Genomic DNA, 20,535 nt, shown 5'->3' on the forward strand with positions numbered 1-20,535 from the left:
TAAGTAGGTGTGTATATCATATGTGGTCCTTAGAATGTTTCAATACAGAAGCTATAACGTTTCTCCTACATTCAAACATCAAGTATTTTTTTTTCCAGCTGTGAGAATTCACTTTATGTAAATGTAGCAGAAACGTTATAGCTTCTGTATTAAAACATTTTAAGGACCGTCATGATAATTCTGCTTCCCCTAATCTAAATCCAGCCTAAATTAAATTTGTGTTTCCACCAAGTCCCATAATCGTTATTTGGCATTACTTGTTTTCACCTGTAGACATACTTTCATTCTGTGACCTTTTTACCTGCAAATGAATAGTTTCTTTAGTTTGGATTTTTAGCATTTATCACTTGTACATCATACTTAAGGCTTGATAGTTTCTGTGGAATGCTTACGATTTACTCATAAGTAGATTTTGAATGCTTGTTGGGAAAACTTGTTAATTATCTGCTGATGGAATCTAAATGCTATAATTATATGTATAGGCCAAATAAGTAGTTAGTTTTTTGTTGTTTATTTCTTAACGTCACTACTTTCAGGGTTTGGGCGGACTAAATGGGATGTGGCAGTGAACTGCTTTTTCTGATCTTTATCCCATAGTAGAACCCAAAAGTAGAGTTTTGCTTTTATGCATGTTCTAAATACTTAGTAAAACAAAACAAAAGTTGGACTTCCTTTTAAAAAACACATACATGGGGCTTCCCTGGTGGAGCAGTGGTTGAGACTCTGCCTGCCGATGCAGGGGACACGGATTCGTGCCCCGGTCCGGGAGGATCCCACATGCCGCAGAGCAGCTGGGCCCGTGAGCCATGGCCGCTGAGCCTGCGCGTCGGAGCCTGTGCTTCACAAGGGGAGAGGCCACAACAGTGAGAGGCCCGCTTACCGCAAAAAAAAAAATAATAAAATAAAATAAAAAACACATACATGCATAAAAAACATACAGGACACATTAGGTGGGAAGGTTGCTTATGTGGAGACCTCACTTTTTCTTTTTAATCTCTACAGTTTTCAAGTACGGTGTTGGCCAAAAAGTTCGTTTGAACGAACTTTTTGGCCAACCCAATATTAAACGTAGTGATTTGATTTAGACTCCGTCAAATGATAGGACTTTGAAATATTTTCCTTTAACTACTTTAATAGTGTTTCACTGCATTTCCTAAAAATATATTATTCCATCTGTTTAATCCATAATATCAGAATATATCATTTATGTGCCTTTCCTAGCTGAGGAATGACAGGAGTTGAGACTAGAATGACATCTCCTTAAAGCCTAGACTAGTCATTTTATTTCAGTTTCACCAAGATGAATAACAAGTTGTCTTTCATACTTTGAAAAATATAAATGATTTAATAAGTTTAAGTTGATAGTACTGTTTATTATGAGGTTTTAAAAACACCGTTGTATGCTTGAAAGCAAGAAGTGGTATGGAACATACCCAGAAAATGCAGGTTTGCCCTTGTGTTCCCACCTATACCAAATGCCTTGCAGTTTCTCACCACTTACATTTTTATCATGGGGTATTTTAGGGTTTACACAAAAAAGATAATGAAGATGGATAATGAAATTTTCTTACTAAAACAATATCAACAATAAAACATACCCTTGTCCGAAAGTAAGAGTAAATTAATGTTATATATCTGTATAAACTAGTATAAATCTGCCATGATTGGAGAGGACCAGGGTGTTATAGATGGACCACATGGATGTTTTGAAATACCATATTCTTCCCTTTATTTTATACTTATTATGAATTACACATTTGTTTAGCAATTAAAAGTAACAGACCACTGGGCTGCAGCATCTAATGAGTAGTTGGTACTTCTGGATATTATCCTTAGATTCTCTGATGTTAAAATGTCATAAAATCACTCAAAATTGAGTGAGAAGTGACAAGAATTGAGTGAGAAAAACAAGAATTTTCATTTGCTTTTGGGGAATGGTAGACTTTTCTAATGTGATTTTATATAACTAGTTAGTGCTTTGTTTTATTAAAAACTTCTTGCTAACATGATTAATAGTGTATCTTAGTAAAGATGTATTCATTAACAAAAAATTCCTTTGGCATATCTTGTTTTTTAGGGAGTGGTTATATCTCTTGTCACATGAAATGTTGAATCCTTACTATGGCCTCTTCCAGTATTCAAGAGATGATATCTATACATTGCAGATCAATCCTGATTCTGCAGTTAATCCGGTATGATTGGTGGTTATAATGATGCAAATTAAGTTATGACCTACAATGTTTTTTAATCTTTAAATGTCAGTGTAGTTTATGACATAGGATTACTGTCTTTGTCCAAGTTACATCCTTGGACTCGGCAAGTCCTCTTTTAGAAAATGTTCTCAAGTAAATGATCGTGGATATGTGCAACAGTTTGGGCACAGGGAGGTTTACTACATCACTGTTTATAGTAGCCCCAAGTGGAAACAACATTGCTGTCCATTAAGAGGGGGTTGATTAAATTATGTCATGAAGCAGAATGACATGGTTAAGAGCATAGACTCTGGAATTAGAAAGACATGAGTTCATATCCTTGTCCCATTACTAACTAGCTTTGTGACCTTCATTGACTTAAGCCTCAATTTTATCATTGCTAATAATAATAAATATAGTTTGGACCTGAGAGAGGGGTTGTGACAGTTAAATGAGACCCTGCACATTAAGTATTTAGCACAGTGCTATACATTATTAACCCTATTACATATTATTAAGCACTCAACAAGAGTTAGCAGCTGTTATTAATTTGTTGTTTTTATATTATTTCTGTTATCTTTCCATACAAGGTTATATTATACAGCCACTAAAATGATGTTGTGTGATAATAGTTAATAACATGTAAAGATGGTATTTGTAATATATTAAGTGAAAAGAAGATTACAGAATAATAGTATGAAGCAAATTTTGGTAAACATGTATATGTGTAAACATTGAAAGGCTCTACAATACTGGTAGTGGTTATCTCTGGGTGTTAGACTATGGGCATTTTTATTTTCTTGTCTATATTTTCTAAATATTTTGTAGTGAACAGGTATTGCTTTTTAAAAAGAAAAAACTTTTTAAGATAAAAGGGAGGCTTAAAGATTAGCTTAAAGATTATTAAATAGAGAAGTAAAAGAAGTTGAAAATACAAACATCCAACTAATAAAACAGTATATCCTAAAAGACCAAATCTGTCTAAACATGGTAGGCATGTTAGATTCATTGCAGAGTATTCTTTATAAAGGGAAGATTTTTAGGTGAAGGTTCTGCTTGGAGAGCTCATTACTGCCACTGTAGTAATGATAGCTCACGTTTGTTGAGCATTTACCATATTCCAGGTCCAGTGCCTTGGGCTTCATCACCTCATTTTACTACTCACAGAGCCCCTTTTTAGATACTATTATTACCGTCATTTTTCCAGGTATGGAAAATTAGTTCCACAGGGGCTAAGTAATTTGCCCAAGTATACATAGCTAGTAGCTGGCAGAATCAGGACTCTAGTCCAAGTTAGACATGAAATCTGTCCCCTTGAATCTATGATGTTTTGAAGTTCAGTTTCTGGTTAGGTCAAAGGAAGAGGGAGGTATAGAATTGAAAGCTTTTTTCCCATGACAGAGCCAGGATTATAAGGGGCTTAGCAGGAGATGGGAGGAGAGGAAGAGAACAGGATCTGCAGGTGATTTAATGAAGCTGCAGAGGGACTGTAGTTTGGGCTTAATTTCTGAGGATAAATTTTACAGAATGACTACCCTTTGAGAGGGGCATTGGCTCTGCTGTGATATTTTATAGCAAAGTATAGTATCTATAGAGACTCTCCCTAATGATTGTTGAGCTTTGATAGGATAACCTATTCCATTTAAATAGTTATAAATTGGAGTATAAGTTGATACTTACTGTTTATTTAAAAAATTACCATTGCTTAAATATTTAATTTTTGTTTAAAAATTCCCTGGATAGTATCTACCTTGAGTATTTATATAAACTCTTCTCAATTTCAGGAACATTTATCATACTTCCACTTCGTTGGACGAATAATGGGAATGGCTGTGTTTCATGGACATTATATTGATGGTGGTTTCACATTGCCTTTTTATAAACAGTTGCTTGGGAAGTCCATTACCTTGGATGACATGGAGTTGGTTGATCCTGATCTTCATAACAGTTTAGTGTGGATACTGTATGTATTGAGTCTTGTTCGTTATATTTAGAATCCGAGCTTTTAAAAAAGATATATGTTTCAAAATAGATGTACTTTTTTTGAAATATAAAAAATGATTTTTAAAAGTACTTATACATAATGATTTCCTCAACACGATGCAAGTTGTTTCCATCCTGCATGTTAGAATAAGATATTCCTGCTTAAGTCGTGGCTGTTGAAAACATACTTTAAAAAGGGCATTTGTGGGGCTTCCCTGGTGGCGCAGTGGTTGAGAGTCTGCCTGCCAATGCAGGGGACACGGGTTCGTGCCCCGGTCCGGGAAGATCCCACATGCTGCAGAGTGGCTAGGCCCGTGAGCCATGGCCGCTGAGCCTGCGCGTCTGGAGCCTGTGCTCTGCAACGGGAGAGGCCACAACAGTGAGAGGCCCTCATACCCCAAAAAAACAAACAAAAAAAGGTATTTGTAAGAATCAGTTCTGTTTTTGGGGGTGTCATTCGTTTGTGAAGATACACTGGCCATGGTTATTTTTACCAAGTACACGAGTAGCTTTCTCAGTGGGGATACTCAGGTGTTTAGTCACTTGGGTTACCCAGACTCAAGTAGGGCTTCTTACCTGAAAGCCAAACATTACTGAGTTTTCCCTGTGTAAACCCCAGCTTTCCAGGGCTTTCTCATTACTCAGGAAGGAAAATGTTCCTGGTGTTTATGAAGGTTAAAGCTCTTTGACTTTTCTGCCCCAAAACTAGGAGGTATGGTGGCATAAGAACTAATAAAAGGAATCTAACCCTATGTTTGCATGTCATAAAACTACCTTAGTTTTGTCTCACCAATTAATACATCTACAATATCTGTATTTTAGATTTTCCAATGAAGTGTCTTTCCCTGTCTTCCCTTCCTAGTGAGAATGATATCACAGGTGTTTTGGACCATACCTTCTGCGTCGAACATAATGCCTATGGTGAAATTATTCAGCATGAACTTAAACCAAATGGCAAGAGTATCCCTGTTACTGAAGAAAATAAAAAAGAATATGTCAGGTAAACACTTCTGTGTTCTTAAGCCGGAGACTTGTTTTAATGTTCTAGAATGGCGGTACAGAAAAACATTTATGTGTTTAGGTAGTGTTACTTATTGCTACAAAATAGGCTTCTGCAGAATTTAGTGGCTTAGAAACAACCACCATTTTATTATTTCTCACAATCCCGTGGGTCAGAAATTTAGATCGAGGACAACAGGGACAGCACACTTCTCCTCCATGTGGTGTCAGCTGGGATGGAAATGTTAAGAAGGCCTCTTCACTCACATATCTGATGCCTCACCGAGGGTGGCTCGAATGGCTGTGGGCTAGCTGGAATGGACACTGGGTCTGGGGCTTAGTTCTCACTGTTGGCTGGGCTCTTTGGTTATCCCCGTGTGGTATCAGAGGCCCCTCATTCTCACCATGGCCTCTCTCTCTAGCACAATAGCCAGACTTCTTATGGCGTGGCTCGTTTCCCAGAGCACAAAAGCAGTTGTTGGATCTTTTTAAGGCCTAAGCCTGGAACTGGCCAACATCACCTCTGCTGTATTCTTTTGGTTAAAGCGAGTCACATGCCAGCCCAGGTTTGGTGTGGAGGAGAGGCTGTACAAAGGCACACATACCAGGAAACACGGTTCGTGGCGTCACGTGTAGCGTAGCTACCACAGCTAGCTGTACAGAAGCACTTTCGTGCTGTATCACTAGGACTTATCCTATTTATAAATAAGCACATTGTGGATTTATATAAGAAATATATATATATTTCTCATAAAAGAAATACAAGGAAATGTTCTTTAAGTTTTATGAAATTACCTGTTGATTGAGGAATTTAGAAGTGTTGAGTTAGAGCATTTGGTTCATGGTATCTAAAGTTCTTCTAAACATTAAACTATGATAATCAAATTTAGGAGTTTGAACTTCACCATATATACATAGAAACATTCATGCTATACATTTTTGTACAGAATATGTCCCCAGGTCTTATTGGCTAAAATTTTCTAGTTTATAGATGAGGCCTATCAGTCTCATAGATTGTGAATATTGGTACAGCTTTTTTGGAAAACAGTTTGATAACAGCTACCAAAATGAAAACACATATGCAGCTCCATTTTTAGGAATCTATTCTTTGGAAACACATATCTGATTAAAGAAATACGAATAAGGATGTTTAACTAAATACTACTTGTAAAAAAATTGAAAACTGCTAAAATGTTTTTAGAAAGAGAATGGATGATTAAATACATTAAACAATATTATGTGGATATTTAAAGAAAGATAGACTCTGCATAAGCTGTCATTTAAAAGGCAGGTCTTAGAAGGAACAAAGTCTGCATTGTTTTATACTCAGAAGATGTTCAGGAAGGCTGCTTACCAAATAAAATGTTTGCCCAGGGTGAGGGAGTAGAGGTGACGGGCCTGGAAGTAGAGAGGGAAAAGAGGATAAAAGAGTGGACTTTCAGATTTTACTCTGTCTCCACATTTAATGTTTTTTTTTTTTTTAAGGCCGCACAGTGCGGCATGCGGGATCTTAGTTCCCTGACCAGAGATTGAACCCGTGTCCCCTGCAGTGGGAGCGCGGAGTCTTAACCACTGGACCACCAGGGAAGTCCCATTAATATTTGATTTTTTTAAATATAATTTTTTTTTTTTATAATTTTTCTTTTAATAACAAACATGTATTACATTTCTAATTAAAAAAAGAAGAATGAGGGACTTCCCCGGTGGTCCAGTGGTTGGGACTCTGCAGTTCCACTGCTGGGGGTGCAGGTTTGGGGTTCGATCCCTGGTCGGGGAACTAAGATCCCCCATGTTGTGTGACACAGCTAAAAAAATAAAAAATAAAAAAATAAAGAAGAATGAATGGGAATTTCCTGAATTTCAGTAGTGTCTCACTTCCAGGACCTAGTGTGGGCTGCTCACTTTCTAGGATTCAGTCACGTTTATAGCACACAGTAATTTTCCCTTACCAAATACATTTTTTTTTTTTTTGCGGTACGCGGGCCCCTCACTGTTGTGGCCTCTCCCGTTGCAGAGCACAGGCTCCGGACGCACCGGCTCAGCGGCCATGGCTCACGGGCCCAGCTGCTCCGCGGCATGTGGGATCTTCCCGGACCGGGGCACGAACCTGTGACCCCTGCATCGGCAGGCGGACTCTCAACCACTGCGCCACCAGGGAAGCCCACCAAATACAGTTTTGAGGGACTTTCCTGGTGGTGCAGTGGTTAAGAATCCGCCTGCCAATGCAGGGGACATGGGTTCGAGCCCTGGTCCGGGAAGATCCCACATGCCACGGAGCAACTAAGCCCACGTGCCACAACTACTGAGCCTGCACTCTAGAACCCATGAGCCGCAACTACTGAGCCCGCATGCTGCAACTACTGAAGCCCATGTGCCTAGAGCCCGTGCTCCGCAGCAAGAGAAGCCACTGCAATGAGAAGCCTGCGCACTGCAATGAAGAGTAGCCCCTGCTCGCCATAGCTAGAGAAAGCCTGCGCACAACAAAGAAGACCCAACACAGCCAAAAATAAATAAATAAAGAGTTTACAAAAATAGTTTTGAAATTTTTAAAATGACAAAGAAAACCTTTTTACAGGTGTGTAGTTTTGCTGTCCCCTTAAACAAACAAACAAAAAATGAGGTCCCCCAAAGGATATCATTAATATTAAGTAACTTATTTCTTAAAGTAGAGAACTATTTCTCCAAGTTTAGAAAAGGAAATACTGGCGAATTGGGAGTATGAGTAGTTCTGAGATTTGTGAGATGGAGAGGTTTTCCTGGGAAGATAGATTAAAATAAAAAACAATTCATGTATAAATTGTAAGTCCAAATCAAAGGCGTAAGTAGAGCTACACAAGAGATGTAGTTTAGTGTACATTTGTTGCTAAAATTACATCTTCCAGGGCTTTTAAAGCTTATAGGGAAAAATGAGTATTTAGTCAAAAAGTGCTTGCTATTGGCTTTTACTGTTTCTTCTCATTTTGGATATGGGGATTCTCTTTACCTCTTCTTCCCCCATATACAACCCACAAAATATAAAGAAAACACCCTACACATTCAGATTATATTTTCAAGTGAAACCAGAAAAATAGTCATTTTTGGTTGAATGGGTTTTTCTGGTTATCAGCGTGCATGCCAGAAAGACATTTCATTCTCATTTTAACTTCAGACTCATCTACTCTCTAGCCAACTTCCAGTTTAATAGGACTTTTTCTGATGTGAAGAGTTGCTGTATTGATGCTGCTTTTGTTGGTGGAAGGTTACCGCTTTTTAATTTATGGTGAACTGCCTCACAGCTCAGGATCCATCTATACCTTCAGTAACCTGAGATTCTTTTAGATTTTAGACTAAATTCTTAATGCTAGATGCTTGTAAAGTGCAACGTTGCTAAAGTACTAGAGATTCATAATAATTACCAAACCTGAATATATTTGATCATATGAAACCCCTGTCCGATGTTTCCAGACTCTATGTGAACTGGAGATTTTTACGAGGAATTGAGGCACAATTCCTGGCCCTGCAGAAAGGATTTAATGAAGTAATTCCACAGCATCTGCTGAAGACATTTGATGAGAAGGAGTTAGAGGTCAGTGTATTAATGTCATGACATCATCTAGTATAACAAAGAAAAGTTTGGGAATTTTCTGTTACTTAGTTTTAGAGGAAAGCTGTATTTCTGGTGCTTTTGAAGTTTTATGATGTGATGCTGTGAGAATTCTAATTCACAGGAAAAGTCTTTCCTGCTTTTGGAAAAGCCTTTCATGTTTTGGAAATTTTACAAGTAACCAGTCTCTCTTATATTGTGACTATTCTTAATTTATTTTTCCATATTTTCCATTCATGCGTTTAATAGATTTTGTGTCTTCTGTGTACGTTCTTCCAGTGTTGTTTTCTATTCCCTAGTTAAGTGGGTATTGATTTAGTTAAATAAAACTTTATTAATTGGTCTCCACCATATTGACATTTATTTGGAATAAAAGCCTAGGCTTAATTGGATTTACATTAAGCTTTGTAAGAAAGCAGTTGAGGGGCTTCCCTGGTGGCGCAGTGGTTGAGAGTCCGCCTGTCGATGCAGGGGGCGTGGGTTCGTGCCCCGGTTGGGGAAGATCCCACATGCCACGGAGCGGCTGGGCCCGTGAGCCATGGCCGCTGAGCCTGCGCGTCCGGAGCCTGTGCTCCGCAACGGGAGAGGCCACAACAGTGAGAGGCCCGTGTACCACAAAAAAAAAAAAAAAAAAAAAAAAAAAGAAAGCAGTTGATAGACAAAAACGTAGAGGAAATAATTGAAACACTTAGGTTAAACTCTGTCTCAACAACCTCAGTCTCCTTGGAAACATTCGTTACTAATAGTAACTATAATAAACAGTTACCATTTTTTATTCTAAAACTAGTCCTTAAAGCACCATAGGGTTGGTGTTATAATTAAGACCTTTAACAAATACATCTCAGTTTCTACTGAACTACTTTGAAAAAACAATGAGGTTTTATTCTACCTGAGGTTCCAAATTTAATTAGTGGCTAGGGATAGCATAAATATTTAAAGTCGATACATAATTTAAAACATGATTTTATTCATTAACTTCAGCATCCTTTCTAACTAAATCTGTTAACAGACCTGTTAGCAAACAAGTCTAAAAAGATTGGCTTGACTTACTACCATCCCCATTCCTTTTTTGATTGGACTATTCTGTAGTGAAATGACCAGAAGGAAGTAGTCAGAAGGAGGAAGAAAACATAGCAGGAATGGCAGTAAAGTTGAAATGCGATGCATTTTTATCTGTTCATACAATGAATAAGGAATTTGGCTTTAAAACTACCACTCCTCTAAAGAAAAGAATTAAGGGAGGTATCGTCTGTGGTCATGGGTGCTTCTGTAACCCTGCTCGGACACCTACTACCTGTTAGTGTGGCAGTGGCCAGTCATTTTTTCAGACGCTACAGAAGCTTTGTTGCAGGTTTTATTCAGTAACGTTAGGGTTTGTTATATACTTTGTACTGCTAATGAAGTTAGGCTTTTTACAAAAGTATATGTATATAATTTATTTTAGTGTTAGACTAGGTTAATTATGAAATATAGGATTTGCAGGTTACATTATGTTTTACACTACACACTATCATAATTGAGTGTTATAAACACATCAGTAGGATGAGTCAGTCTTGGACCCTAGGAAGGTGAGTATTAATAATATCAAAGTGATTTTGATATACCTCGTCTATACTGAGCCTGCATCAGGATGCCAAGCAGAGCTCTATTATCAATGCATTCGTATATTTCATACTTCGGTCCAACTTTAAGCAGATTGTATCACTTATTCAACACAACTTCTTGAGTTCCTGTGCAGTGTTGGTTGCTTTCGCAGGATGTAACGAAACAGATGTTACTGCCATATTATAGCAGAGGAGACTGTGGCCAAGGGAAGTGAACTGAACTGCCCAGAATCCCAAAGCTAATAAGTGTTGAAACCCGAATAATAGATGCAAGTCTTAAGGACGGCACATATAAACTGTATTTACTCTGAGTCTAGTTTCTGTCCATTAAAAATTTTTTTAGAATTCTGTGAAGTTATGGAACTTTTCATCTTATGTCCATCACAGTGGTGGTTCTCAGATCCTGGGTAGGGAACCTGCAGTGACTAGGTACTCATGGAACTTTTTAAAAAATACGGATCCTAATTCACCCAGATTCACAGAATTAAAATCTCTGAGCATAAGACCTAGTGTATATATTTTGAAAAACTTTCCAGATGGTTCTCATGTCTACCCTCAATTAAGAACACCATATGAAAGCCAACTCTGCAAATCTAAAGTTCTATTTTAAGGAATTTTTGGCTTAGGTTGGGTTTCCATTGGCTCATTATTTGTGCAATATTTTAACAGCTCATTATTTGTGGACTTGGAAAGATAGATGTTAATGACTGGAAGGTAAACACCCGGTTAAAACACTGTACACCAGACAGCAATGTTGTCAAGTGGTTTTGGAAGGCTGTGGAGTTTTTTGATGAAGAACGACGAGCACGGTTACTTCAGTTTGTGACAGGCTCATCCCGAGTGCCTCTGCAGGGCTTCAAAGCTTTACAAGGTAAGAAAGCCAGAGGGACAGACGATGTGGCATCTAATAATTGGGGGCAGGGGGTCAATATTTGGTGTACATAGATGGTGTACAAACATGTGCTTACATACAGATTCTCTTTTCACTCTAGTTCTTATCTGTAACTCTGTCTTGATACCTTCTTCTCTTTCCTTTCCTTTGTTCCCTCCCAAGAGCACGTTCTGCTGGGTTCTCTGTGATTGTAGTGAGTGCCGCATGTTAGAGACCATATGTGTCGATGCTCTGCCTTTTCTTTTCTGGTCTCCTTGCTTTTAAATTCTGTTGCACATTCCTGTAGGGGAAGTCTGTCTGCTTCCATGTTCACATCTCAACCTGGCAAACATTTACCCACTTGGGATGCCTCTCCCCCCTACTTTTTTATTCTTTTAACAGAAAGAGGCAGCATGAGTCGTGGAAGTCATTTGTTTGGTCAGAGCACTTTAATTAATGCATGGCATCAGACCATTTTACAGCCATATTCCATTTTTAAGAATTGTTGTCCATGGAATAGCTGTTTAATTTTGGGAGGAGTTGGTGTATTGCTTATGATCGTGGTTGCCTCTCTGGGTGGCAGTTGCTTCCTTTACCTCTGAAGCTCTTTATTTTCACAACTGCTGCTACTGGTGATGACTGAGGGTGTACGAAGCAAGACTGGTACATAATTCAACAGTGTTGCCCACAGTCCATATATCAAAAATCCATTGGGAAAGCATACTTTAGTCATGCTTGCATTCCCTATTTGGAGAACTCATCATTATCAGACTACCCAGATGAATAAAGTGAAGTTGTATCTACAAACTTTTGTATGGGGTGCCTTATGTTACCTGAAATTTATTCTATAGACTGCTAATCTTTTGCTCTCAGTGAAGTTTGAGTTGTGAAACTTAAAGTTGCATTAGGTTGTCATCTTTTTGAATGTGTATATATGTATTAGATCTTGGATTTGCCCATTTACTTCTTTTTTTGGGACACTGATTTTCTGTAGAAGATAGAAGTTGGCAAAGGATTTCAGTCCTGAACTTTTTCTCAAATTGAAATGCTAGCAGATTAAGGAATCCAGCCTTATCCAAGGTCAATTCCGGCTTTTAAAACCCAGACTGTTTTCCTCTGCCCTTTGGCAGCTTATATGGACTCACTAGTACCCTCCTCTCCCTCGACCCTGTGGTTTACATACCAGTTTTATCCTGAGATTCTGGAGACTAATACGTGCACCCACAGTGGTCTGACCCTCATTTGCTTCCTTTGCAGGTGCTGCAGGCCCACGACTCTTTACCATACACCAGATTGATGCCTGCACTAACAACCTGCCAAAAGCCCACACTTGGTAAGTTATTTCTGTAGCTTTTTTCCCTCATTCCATGTATGTAGCTGTTAGTTCCAAACAGATTTGACATTTCGTTTGTTGTTCTTATTACTAAATGGACCCTTAAAAGAGTTGCTTATCATTCCTTTTAAGTGAATTAAGATTATCCAGAAATTGATAGGAAAACCCGAAAGCAATAATCTCTACTTGAGAGAAATATAACCTTTTTCTTGTCATTTTCTATGTGACACAAAGAGTAATGTGGCTGTATTAGGGTAAACGAATTAGTATACACTTGCTAGGTCAGTTCAGTTGACCTGTTTTGAATGAACTGTGTAAAATCTGATTTGCTTAATTACAGCTTCAATCGAATAGACATTCCGCCCTATGAAAGCTATGAAAAGTTATATGAAAAGCTGCTAACAGCCATTGAAGAAACATGTGGATTTGCTGTGGAATGACAACTTCAAGGATTTACCCAGGACTCTATTTATACCCTGACTGACAGCCTCCTTTCAGCAGTTTCAAGGAACGCTGACATACAGGAAAATGCACCCCCCTTTTTAAAAAAAAATTTAGGATACTGTGAGGGGAAAGGACAATTCTGAAATTCCTTTTCAAGGAAAAAAAGGTCTTTATGCTTTGCCATGAGGCCACATTCAGCTGCTATTTAAAATTAATATCTTGAACCTAAAGAATGCTGACTTTTCCTACATTTCCAGAGTTAGGCAGTATTCTACACTTAAAGACTACTACTATTTTTATAAAAGGTAATCTATTCAAATCGCTTCACAGATTTCAACTCTATCAAACATCAAGACAACTTCAGCAGTCGGTACAAGTCACATTTCATTTTGGTTGAATACATGATTTTGAACAGCTCCTGTACTTGCTCTTTGTAAAAAAAAAAAAATAAAATTATTTTGAATTATTCTAACTTTGTAAACAATTGGCTATAAAAGAATCTTAAAAAAGTTAAGCCATTTACATGTTTAATTACATTTTTCTATAGCAAAGCATTATATTTTAAAAGCATTATATGTTTCAACCTAGCCTGAGTCTCTTTTTATATTTTTCAAGCATGAATTCCATGGAATACAGCTGTATAATTTTGGTTGTCAAATTCTTAATGCAACCATTTAGTCTGAACTTAGTAGCTTATTTGCTACAATAAGATGCATTCAGGGGCTCCCTGTTTTTAAGAGACTTTAAAAAAATCTTAATTTTTTATCTTGAATGAATATGATCGGGTATTTTGCATTTACTTTGCATCTTAAATGGAAATACTGCATTTTTATAGCTACTCAGATCATGTGGATGGGATCGGATTTTCATTCTTTTATTGGGTCAGCTTATCTTTGATATATATATATACTATTTCTGTAAACCAAAGTCTCCTGTGACAAGTGCACCTAACTTATATTACGTTTTAATTATGGTAAGTTTCTATCAAGTAAACCATCCTGAATCTCTGTTTAGCTGCTCATATTTTAATCAGATAAAATTACGAAAAGGAAAAATTTTGCTCTAAAGATTATTTAGCAAGCTTAGAAAACCCTGCTTTTACCTAAAATGAAGTGGGGTGGTGGGGCAGGGATGTGATTACTAACAAGCGATTCTGACTCTATCGCAGACAGTACTTTTCGTCTGAAGAGTGATTCTGGAGGTAAGGGAATCCCAGTTCGCTTGGTGTTGAAGATCAGCATTTGATTTTGAAATATCCATATTTAGCTTTCAAGGTGTGTGGCATGTTGCATGACCCAGAAGGCAACCACAGTTCTGGAGTGAGAGATTGGAAAAATCTGAAATCATGGGTGGATTTTTAAATTCAAATATCAGAAATCTGCACTATTTTTTTTTTTTTACATTGTTGTGAAATCAAGAATAGCAATTTTGATGAGATAGCTTTGTTTAAATTTTGCAGCTTAATTATCAAGTGAATAAGCCCCTTGTGTTCTTTCGTTTGATGGATTGGTTTTCAGTCTGTGTTCTTGGAGCCAAGGGGCTCCTCAGAGGTGCCTCAGAAGTAATGGTTAAGAGAGGAGGGACAAAGAGAGAGGGAGAAGAAACATAGCTGGTACTTGAGCAGGGGCCTCCAACTCCCCACCCCTCTTTACCCAGAGCAGCTCCGGAGTTTTCTCTTTTATATACATTGGAATTCCACGTAAGCTTTCATGGGGGCTAGGAGGGGTGGGGGGATGGGTAGAATAAAAGAGGTGGAAAATTTGCTGCTTAAAAAAAGTTGAGAACTACTCCTGTCGTTTCTAAGTATTTAAATTTATTTCATTCAGCCAAATTTGACAGCCATACAAGCTGGTTACAGTCATAACTGTGTAGTGGCGATGTGCTTATGCTGACCTTTTTCTTCCCACTGTGTTTTCCTACTGCATTCTTAGTAGTACCGAAGAACATCTTAAAACATACTGTTTGATCATCAGTAGTTTTCAGCTTTCACGATAGTACCTTATTGGTTGCAGGTCCATCTCTCTCATATATGAAAGCACTAGCGCAGTGTAACTGTGCCTGTTATAATCTTTCAGTAATAGTAAGTACATGATGAACACTTTAGAGAAATCATAACTGACGGATGCAGTACTAATGAAATGCTACTCTCATACTAATGTACAATACAGAGCAGGCAAATACCATCGCTTTTTGAGTGCCTTCTTAATTTTATAATAATGACTTAATAGAGCTTTAAAAGAAATAAATTACCCTCCCTTACAGTCTGTGGTATCACCAACATAATTTATAAGAACAGGATGATTTAGATTTCATTTTCAAAGTTATGTTACCTGATCACTTCCAAATAGGTGCTAAGCAAACAAAACGTGCCAATGTATCATTGAACCTTGGACTTGCACCTCATGTGTAATGTGAATATTTATTTCCACATGTCCCTCTCAGCTGGGTTTTTTCTAATCCTTCCTCTAGTTTTATTTCAGATTTGTGATATCATGTTTCCATACATTGCCTTTCTATCATGAATACTTATGAACAATGGTTACTTTGTAGAGCTCATATGCAATACAGAGGTGAGTTTTGTTTCTGAGGGTCTTACTTCTTTGGTGTAAAGAGTTTTTAAATAGTGCTGTGTATAGTGTACATTTTGTTTTGCACATAGTTTGTTGCCCTGAATGGGTTTTGTTTTTACCAAGTCTTTTATTTTTTCCTTGTAATTACACTCCAGAGCACAAGTTTCCTTTCTTTTAAATACAAGGTAATTTGCTTTATTTTACAACACTAAGTCTGCTTGAACTTCTGGTGCATCGAGCTGATTGCATTGATGGGAGTTAAGAGATTGTTCCAGACATCTTTACAGTTTGATAGAGCAGCTCCTTCTGCTTCTGTCTTTAGCCTGCAGCACAGTCAATGGGTGCCATTTGTAGTATTTAATGTACTTACATTAGGATGATGATTGTACCAAATGCTGAGTTGTTTTGTTTCTAGATGTAATTAGTTCACTTAATGTAATATTCTTCCTTCTCTCAAACTGACTTTAAAAACAAAGTTTTATCATTTTCATTGTATTTATTACAGAGTGTTTTAGCTTTGATATTCTTTGTATTTTCACTCAGTTGTTACATGAGCTTTATCAATAACATCTGTATAAATGGTTTTTAAGAATTAACTATGTATGTGCCCATGCCGAAGTTGAGCAATAAAATGAATGCTGTTTGCACTGTCACAGCATCAAAGTTTTTAAAGAATATTGAGTTTATAATGAATTGTTTTGAAGAAATTTGGGTCTATGAAGAGTGACAGCATACGAGCCATAAAATGTGAAGTTTAAGATTCATGGGCCTTCCTTAGTTGATGCCTTTGTCACGTGGTAGAGCCTCAGAGGGCTCAGGACCCCCTTTCTGTCTCCAGGTTGAGCAGGGAAGGTGCTTGTTTTCTCCTGCCATGGCATATCCTTAGGTTGGCAGTGGCTCTTGGTGGGCAATGGCCTGTAACAACTGTCACAGGCTCTGGAGGGCAGAGCTATGACTGGGGCCTCATTTGCTACCTTGGTGTTGAGCAGTAGAATCCTCAAAATGAAATGCAGAAGTCAGTTATATTTTTCCAAGAAGCCATGACTTCTTGGGTCATGATTCACAATTCTATAAATATAGTGGATTAAAGTCCAGCTAAATATGTGGGTGGAAAAAGAACTGGATATGATGTTTTTTCATCAAGAATAGTCCATGTAAGTCTCTCCACAGCATAGGCCATACAGAAAGGAATGTCTGGGAGATGCAGTGGAAGCAGTGGTGTATTAAAGTTCCAAAAGTAGGCATGGGGTCCATTTTTTACATCCTTTTGCAATGTAGTTTTTTGCTTTGCCTCCCATTGCCAGTTTACAATTGGTTGTGATCTAAAATTTATAAATTTTTAGTACATTAAAGATTTAGTATTATCACCTATAAATTACCCAAAAGTTTGAGCAATATGTGACATTTTTCTGCTCTGTGGTGACCTGAAAGATTTGTCCTTTCATTATAATGAAGGTTAACCTTTGCACCCACTGCATTTATTTGTACTTTATATCCCAAGTGCTTATTGTAGTATATGCATAGCAGAACTGAGGTAATTATAAGGAAAAAGGGTTAAATCTCTATGTTAACATTCTTAGAAAACTAGACAGATCAGATTTTTTAAAGTTATATTTCATTAAAAGGTATGTGCCCTAAATGTGACTTGTTCTTTGTCCACTCAGCAAATATCTGCTGTGCTCCTACTATGTGTCCGGCTCTGTACTAGCTTTAGGGATTAGCTTTGGATGGTTGTTAAAAAACTGAACTTCCAAACTAGTGCTTCTAGCGTATCTCGGTAGACGCTGAAGTGCAAACTGAGGTACTCAGAACTCAGTTTGTGTACAGCAAAGAAGTTGGTCATGACGGGAGCACAGGATTAAATACCTCACCTAAGCAAGGCTTCACATCCCAGACTTGGTTTTTAAAACAGCTGGTTTGTTCCCCCATCCCCCTTTCCCCATGACATCTCAGATCCTAGCATACCTTTTGTGGATATTTGGGCTGGTTTGATCCAGGTTATCAAAATAGTCTGAGCTGTAAACCCCACTTCTCTCTTACAGTGTTTTGTAAGCAAAGGAGGTGGAGAGGCAACTGTAGCAGCCTGTGGGGTGGGTAAGCGATCCATCCAAGATTTTCCTCCTGCTGACTTAAGTGTTTATGAAGTCTTTTGATTTTCAGCCCAGGAAAGTAAAGATGGAGAGCACATCACACTCAACCTTTGAGACCACTCACTCCTCCCAAAGACGATGCTGGCATGGCAAGAAGGTGGAGAACCATCGACACCAGAAGGACAAAGTTTTGCTTTTTAACTGAGGTACGACTGACATACCACATTATATAAATTCCAGGTATACACGATAATGATTTGATATTTGTGAAATGATCACAATTAGTCTAACATCCATCACCACACAGTCATAAAATTGTCTTTTCCTTGTGATGAGAACTTTTAAGATCTGTCTTAGCAACTTTCAAATACGCAATACATTGTTAGCTATACTCACCATGCTGTACATTACATCCCTATGACCTATTTTATAATTGAAAGTTTATACCTTTTGGCCTCCCTTCACCCATTTTGCCCATTCCCCATCTCTGACAACCACCAGTCTGTTCTCTGTATCTATGAGGTTGGTTTTGGGGCGTGGGAGGGTTTGTTTTTGTTGTTTTAAATTCCACATATAAGTGAGATCATATGGTGTTTGTCTTATTTTACTTAGCATAATGACCTCAAGGTCAATTGTGTTGCAAATGACAAGATTTCCTTTTTTTTAAAAAAAATAGCTGAATATTTCATTGTGTGTACATACACATTTTCTTTATCCATTCATTCATCCGTGGACTTTTAGGTTGTTTCTGTATCTTGGCTATTGTATATAATGCTTCAGTGAACATGGGGGTGCAGACAGCTTTTCCAGTCAGTGTTTCATTTTCTTCAGATAAATACCCAGAAGTGAAATTGCTGAGTCATATGTTAGGTCTGTTTAATTTCTTGAGGAATCTCCACAGTGGCTGCACCAATTTATATTCCCACCAGCAGTGCACCAGGGTTCCCTTTTCTCTACATATTTGTCAACACTTCTTTTTGGTAACAGCCAGCCAAACAGTTATGAGATGATCTCTCATTGGGATTTTGATACGTGGTTTTGTTTTGCATTTCCCTCATGATTAGTGTTGTTGAGCACCTTTTCATGTACCTGTTGACCCTCAGTATATCTTCTTTGGAAAAACGTCTATTCGGTTCCTCTGCCCATTTTATAATTAGATTGTTTTGCTGTTCAGTTGTATATGTGCTTTATGTATTTTGGATATGAATCCCTTATCAGATGTCTGATTTGCAAATATTTCCCCCCATTCAGTGGTTGCCTTTTCATTTTGTTGATGGTTTGCTTTGCTGTGCAGAAGCTTTTCGGTTTGATGTAGTCCCACTTGTTGATTTTTGCTTTTGGTGTCGAATCCAAAGAGAATCATTGCCAGGACTGATGTCAGTGAGCTTACCACCTTTTTTCTTCTAGGAGTTTTATGGTTCCAGGTCTTAAAGTCTTAATCCATTCTGAGTTAATTATTTGTGTACGGTTAAGACAGTGGTCCAGCATCATTCTTTTGCATATGGCTGTTCAGTTTTCCCAACAGTATTTATTAAGAGTCTGTCCTTTCCCTGTTGTATATTCTTGGCTCACTTGTCATTAATTGATTATATATTCGTGGGTTTATTTTGGGCTCTCTGTTCTGTCCCATTAATTTGGGTCCTTTTGCCAATTCCATGCTGTTTTGAGTACTATAGCTTTGTAATATAGTTTGAAACCAGGGAGCCTCATCCCTCCAGCTTTGTTCTTCAGGGAGCAAAGTTTTAAACGCAGTTCAAATTTAATGTTTTTTTTAAGATAAGAAACTGGTCACATCAGTCAAATTCTGGGTAATGGTTCAAATGGCTTGAAATGCCAGATAAAACATGTTTTCAGCATGTCTGGATTTGGGATCTAATAGATTACTCTATAAGATGCAGCTTAAACCCCAATTTTGGATTCCTTCTTTATACCATTTCTCTTAATGACATCATCTTCTGTCTGCCCTGCCTGTCTCTTTCTCCCATTGCAGACTCCCCCTAACCATTTTTCAATGTGATGCCTCTTTCCATTGCGAATAAATTTCCCCTACACCCTTAGTTCCCTCACTAAAGGCTCTATTCTCCTGCCTTACCTCAACACAGGTTCTCTTTTCCTTCTTACATTTTATAGGACAGGCAGGTAATTTCTCCAGTGCCCCACCTGATATAGTAATGCATATATACAACTAGACAAACATAGTTTAAAAAAAACACATAGTTCTCATTACAAGTTAAAAAAAAATCTGTGTGAGGTAACAGATGTTAACTAAACTTGAATCATTTCATGTACACTTATCAAATCATTGATATATAAAACTGTAAGTTTATATATTATATCATTAAAACTGGGGGAGGGTGACTCTTCATCACCCTTTCCCCTCATCCCTAGTCTTGCTTTCCAGAAGCTACTATTCCTAAACTTTCTGTCAGCTCTTCTGGTATTTCCGCATTTCTAAATGATATGGTTAATAGCGTACTTCATTAATTTTAGAATCTGTTTTTTTTGGGGGGTGGGGTGGGGGATATTTAAAGATTTAGTTCTCACACCAACCACCTCATTCTGTAACACCTCCACCCCCACTCTATACAGTTATAGTTAAGTTATAGTTCTAAATAACTTTTCAAATGCATGACTATGATGTGCTTTTCCTGGCTTCTTCTGGGCAAACTGGATTCACACACAATCCTCTCTCCACTGGTACTTGGCTAGCAACACCCCTCCACTTGCTGAGTTAGTTACCACTTCATTTGTTTTCTATTTTTCAAAAATGCATTGGCATCTTTTATTTTTGTTTCCTCTCCTATGAAGAATGACCTTTGCTTGGCAGTCCCATCCCTTTCCTGGTAAATTCCCTCACTTTTTCTTC

At 37.8% G+C, this 20,535-nt stretch overlaps 1 protein-coding gene across 1 annotated transcript in view; it reads left to right on the forward strand.

Moving 5' to 3' along the window:
- The window catches only part of SMURF2 (SMAD specific E3 ubiquitin protein ligase 2), a 119,361-nt gene extending 102,947 nt beyond the window's left edge, over positions 1 to 16,414 (forward strand). The window contains exons 13-19 of the mRNA XM_059997168.1: positions 2,078 to 2,192; positions 3,977 to 4,155; positions 5,038 to 5,175; positions 8,619 to 8,739; positions 11,031 to 11,232; positions 12,490 to 12,565; positions 12,906 to 16,414. Coding sequence (XP_059853151.1) covers positions 2,078 to 2,192; positions 3,977 to 4,155; positions 5,038 to 5,175; positions 8,619 to 8,739; positions 11,031 to 11,232; positions 12,490 to 12,565; positions 12,906 to 13,005 — 931 coding nt within the window. The 3' untranslated portion in view covers positions 13,006 to 16,414. The remainder of the gene's footprint in view (positions 1 to 2,077; positions 2,193 to 3,976; positions 4,156 to 5,037; positions 5,176 to 8,618; positions 8,740 to 11,030; positions 11,233 to 12,489; positions 12,566 to 12,905) is intronic.
- Positions 16,415 to 20,535: the final 4,121 nt, after the last annotated feature.

Source organism: Delphinus delphis, chromosome 19, assembly GCF_949987515.2.
Source record: "Delphinus delphis chromosome 19, mDelDel1.2, whole genome shotgun sequence".
NCBI lineage: Eukaryota > Metazoa > Chordata > Mammalia > Artiodactyla > Delphinidae > Delphinus > Delphinus delphis.